We start from the raw sequence: 4,448 nt of genomic DNA, 5'->3' as shown, positions 1-4,448 counted from the left end.
AAAAACTGGTGTAAAGTCCCCAATTTTTCCGTCAATTGTTCCGTCTGTCCTGCTCACATCTCCAATGGTTGTACACGTTGTCATTAACATGGCTTCACTCCACATCAGCCACGCCGCTTTGCCAGCTAAAACACTGGTGTCGGTACATAAGGACGCTGTCATAGCCTGCCAACAACGTTGATTGGCTGCGCATACACGCATTATTGGCTGGACTATGGGATAAGGTGGCATCGTTCCCATATGGGAGCAGCCAGTCACTTACTGACCAACACTGCAAAACAGAATTGTTAAAGTATTAATTTTAATTTCAATTCAGGTTAGATTTTTTTTGGTGCGCAACGCAGAATTTCTGTGCGCAGAGACTGTGCCAGCAGTGCGCAATTGCGCACGTGCGCAGCTTAGAGGGAACATTGCATAGGCCCACTAAAAGTTACAAAATAAGCTACTATCAAATACATTTTCTGTAAACACATCAGAAGGTTATTTATGTGGCAAAAAGTTAGATCTATACAAAATGTTGCAGGGAAACAGAGAAGGAGCTCGTATAGGTTTGAGTTTTATTCACATCTATTGTGCAGGTACAAATAGCAGAGTGGAAAACTTTATATTTTGTGTTTGCAAACATTAATTTATGAAGATTAATTAACATGAGTGTAGCACAAAGTAAAGGTGGAAGCAGTATTCTGACATGACAGTGCAATCAAAACACATTTTGCCACAACAATCTGTGAATAATTGTGACAAACAACTGTCATTTTAATATTGGACAGACTAGTTGTGCAGCCCTAACCTGAAATCTGCTGTTTGTTCTGAATGAAAAACGTTAGTCTTTGGTAAACATTTTAATCCCATTTATAGATGCAATATGTTATTTCAGTTAAGACTAAATGTTACCACACGTTCCCATCATTAGAGCGCATTTAAAGTGTGGAGAAGTCTGTGAAGGTTCTCAGTCATCCAGGTCATCGTAGTCTAAGGAGCTTGCTAAGAAAAGCGTCTGGACTTCTTTGAGTTACTTGAAGACGTTTCACCTCTCATCCGAGAAGCTTCTTCAGTTCTAAGGGTCAAATGGTGGAGAGTCCAAGCTGTATTGAAGAATTTCTAACTTCATGTAGGCTAAACAGCGGCCTAGAATTAGACTCAAAATCCTGCACTTGCCCAAAATAAAGGGGGCGTTAATGTACCAGATTCTACAGAACACCAGAAATAACTGCTAAGATGGGTCCAACACATCTGAGTTCATGCTGGAGGAACTGTGGGACACACTCTGCCAACCACACTCATATATTGTGGCTCTGCCTTAAACTCTGTGTATTCTGGAGGCAGATATTTGATGCTCTCAAAGACATTTTCCAAGGTAAATATTCCACTAAGTCCTACAGTAGCAGTGTTGGGAAGGATTGCAGAACATATTGACTGCAAAGCCAAAAGTTACCTGCTAAATATATGACTCACTGCAGCCCTAAAATGCATAACTATCAGATGGTTAAAACCAGATATAATCTATGGATCCAGTGAGTGTCTGTCTGATGGAACAAATTACATACTCAGACTACAGAAACAAGTCTTTGAGAAACGGTGGGGACCCATGTTACCTTTCCTATTACAATGAAGAACACCACCTAGTTTTGTGAGCTCTCTCTCTCTCCACACACACACACACACACACACACACACACACACACACACACACACACACACACACACACACACACACACACACACACAGCATGTTATGCCAGTTTCAGCTGAAACTATGTTTCAAACCATAATCCGGGTTTTTAGTTCACCATTTATGAGGTTTCAAGAAGAAAATAAAAGACAGATCTGAATGTTTGAAAATGTTTTGGAAAGATTCTGTAAAGATGAGATGAAAAATACTCAAAGGATAAATTTAATTGGTTTATTATTTAGATAAGAATAACAAGCAAGTAAATGAAGAAACAAGGTAAAATGAAGTAATAATGAAAGAAGTTAAACAAGTAAAAGAAGAAACAAGGTAAAATGAAGTAATAATGAAAGAAGTTAAACAAGTAAATGAAGAAACAAGGTAAAATGAAGTAATAATGAAAGAAGTTAAACAAGTAAATGAAGAAACAAGGTAAAATGAAGTAATAATGAAAGAAGTTAAACAAGTAAATGAAGAAACAAGGTAAAATGAAGTAATAATGAAAGAAGTTAAACAAGTAAATGAAGAAACAAGGTAAAATGAAGTAATAATGAAAGAAGTTAAACAAGTAAATGAAGAAAAAAGGTAAAATGAAGAAATAAGGAAAGAAGTTAGGAGAGAAAACCCCAACAATCCCCTCTGAGCAAGCACTTGGCGACAGTGGGGAGGAAAAACTGCCTTTAAACGGGCAGAAACCTCCGGCAGAACCAGGCTCAGGAGGGGACAGTCAACTGCCGGGACTGGTTGGGGGGGTTAACAGAGGTGGAGCAAGACGAGGCTACATCAGGTGAGGAAGCAGTAGCGTCTCTCCTCTGGAACAAGTGGAACCATTTTTTCTTTTTTTTCATGCACTTTTCCACGAGCGCTTTTTTCTGCAGGATGAGATTTCTCAGCTCGTCGATGGTTTCTGCGTTTTTTTTCTTCAAGTTTCTCACATCTTTGTTCCACCTCTTCCAATGCTGCTTGTTGTTCTTCAAGCTTGTCTTTGAGTTGTTTGGATGTTTCCTCCTGTATCAGCTTGTCCTTGTGCATGTCTGCATTTCTCTGTTGGACCTCTTTGTGCTTGTCTTTTAACTGCTTCTTTCTTTTCTTGATTTCTTGATTTTTGTCTTCATGTATTTTGTCTTCTTGTTGTTTTTGTGACTGCATTTGAGTGTGTTCACTCTTCAAGTTATTGAATTCCACCAAACGCCCCTTAACGAGCTCGGAGTTGTTTCTCGCTATCTGATCGATCCTTTTCTGCATCTGTGAGCACCGTTTCTCCAGTTTGTCCCTTTCTTCTTCCACTTTAGTTGCTTTGTCCTCCAGCTGATTACAAAACTCTTGCAGTTTTAGATTTTTAGACTGAAAGTCCTGGACGATGCGTTTTCCTTCTTTCAGTCTTTCCTGCTGTTGCTCTTTCTGTTGAAGAAGGTCTTTATTTTGGCGCAGTGTTTCATCCAGGCTTTCTTTCAGCATGCGGTATTTTTCCTGCATGCTCTTCAGTTTGTGCTGCATGTCTTGTTGCTTTTTGTCCTGCTCTTCCTTCTGTTGGAGGAATTTATTCTTTTCTTCCACAGCTTCATGGAGCTGTCTTTGGAGGAGCCGATTTTTTCGGTCCATGTATTGGAGATCCCGTTGTATCTTATCAGTCATCGTTTTCTTGTCTTGGAGCTGGTTGGTCATTTCTTTTAGTTCTGCGCGCTTTTGCCTGTTTTCTTTATTGAGGTGCACAATCTGCTCTCGGGCCTGAGCAAACTTGATTCCCCAGCCCTCATTAATAATGTTTATGTCCGGCTGGCGCTGTTGTCTTTCTTCCAGCTCTTTATTTTGGGCTTCCATTCGTCTACACTTGTCCTCCAGTTGAAGTTTTTCTTCTTCAATTTGTTGCATTTTTTTCTGGAGAAGGTAGTTTTCCTTCCTACTCTCCTCTAATGCCCTTTGGGAGGATGAGACGCCATTTGGGGAAATCGGCCGGCCACTCCAGGAAGGAGAGGCGGCGTAATCTTTTTGAATTGGTTGTTTTTTTCTTGGAAACATGTTGGAGTTTCTATACGATGACTTTGAAGAGCTTTCCAAATGTTTCTGTGGTGAACGTTTTGTAGGCTGCAAACACAGATGCTGCTGAAACGAACTAAATCTTGCTGTTTCTCACCCCTATTTAAGGAAAAACATCAAAGGACTTATGACGTTCTATGACATCATCACTCCAATGAGATTGTCACAAGACGTTTTGGAATGGGGTGTTTTTTTTTAAACTGTTTTCAAACTTAACTTAAAATTTCATTGTTTCCTAGTTGTGGACTATTGGTTAGTCCAGCCGATGAAGAAATTAATTGTCACAAACATCCCTAATATTACATAACAGACAACAGAAAACAAGACAGTTTTTTTTCTAATAGAGGTATAATAAAAGTTTTTTTAATTATCCTACTTTTTATAAAAGAGAACATTTATTAAAGAGTATGTATTTAATTAAAAAACTCTGTTCATCTAAAGCAAGGGTCAGCAACCTTTAAGACCCAAAGAGCCATAATTGGCCTATCTGGGGTTGAAAGGCTCGATAAATGCACGGCGTTTCGCCGGGTACACCGGCTTCCGCGAGTGTGATGCTTATTTTGAGCGATGAAAAAATAACAAAATATAATTTTATTTGTATATTGCAAAATCACAATAATCTTCCAATTTAGAACTACAAGTAAAAAAAAAAGAACTGGCATAAATAAAATACACTTCAGCTAAATACTAATTTATTTTCCCAAACCACGCAGAGCCGCACTATAAGGACTAAAGAGCCGCA

General features: G+C 39.0%; 1 protein-coding gene across 1 annotated transcript; it reads right to left on the bottom strand.

Annotated features, from left to right (window-relative positions):
• Positions 1-2,452: 2,452 nt before the first annotated feature.
• On the bottom strand, positions 2,453-3,688 carry LOC146636821 (uncharacterized). The gene has a single exon (XM_085351067.1). It carries the CDS (start codon positions 3,686-3,688, stop codon positions 2,453-2,455), a length of 1,236 nt encoding a protein of 411 aa, XP_085207193.1.
• Positions 3,689-4,448: the final 760 nt, after the last annotated feature.

Source organism: Diplotaxodon limnothrissa, linkage group LG3 (genome assembly GCF_057381915.1).
Source record: "Diplotaxodon limnothrissa isolate DT_005_m linkage group LG3, D_limnothrissa_male_GT1.1, whole genome shotgun sequence".
Classification (NCBI taxonomy): domain Eukaryota; kingdom Metazoa; phylum Chordata; class Actinopteri; order Cichliformes; family Cichlidae; genus Diplotaxodon; species Diplotaxodon limnothrissa.
The sequence above is the reverse complement of the archived record's forward strand: the minus strand, read 5'-3'. Positions and strand labels throughout refer to the sequence as shown.

Excerpts from the sequence above, each read along its gene's own strand:
- LOC146636821 (XM_085351067.1), bottom strand. The coding sequence starts at position 3,688 with ATGTTTCCAAGAAAAAAACAACCAATTCAAAAAGATTACGCCGCCTCT.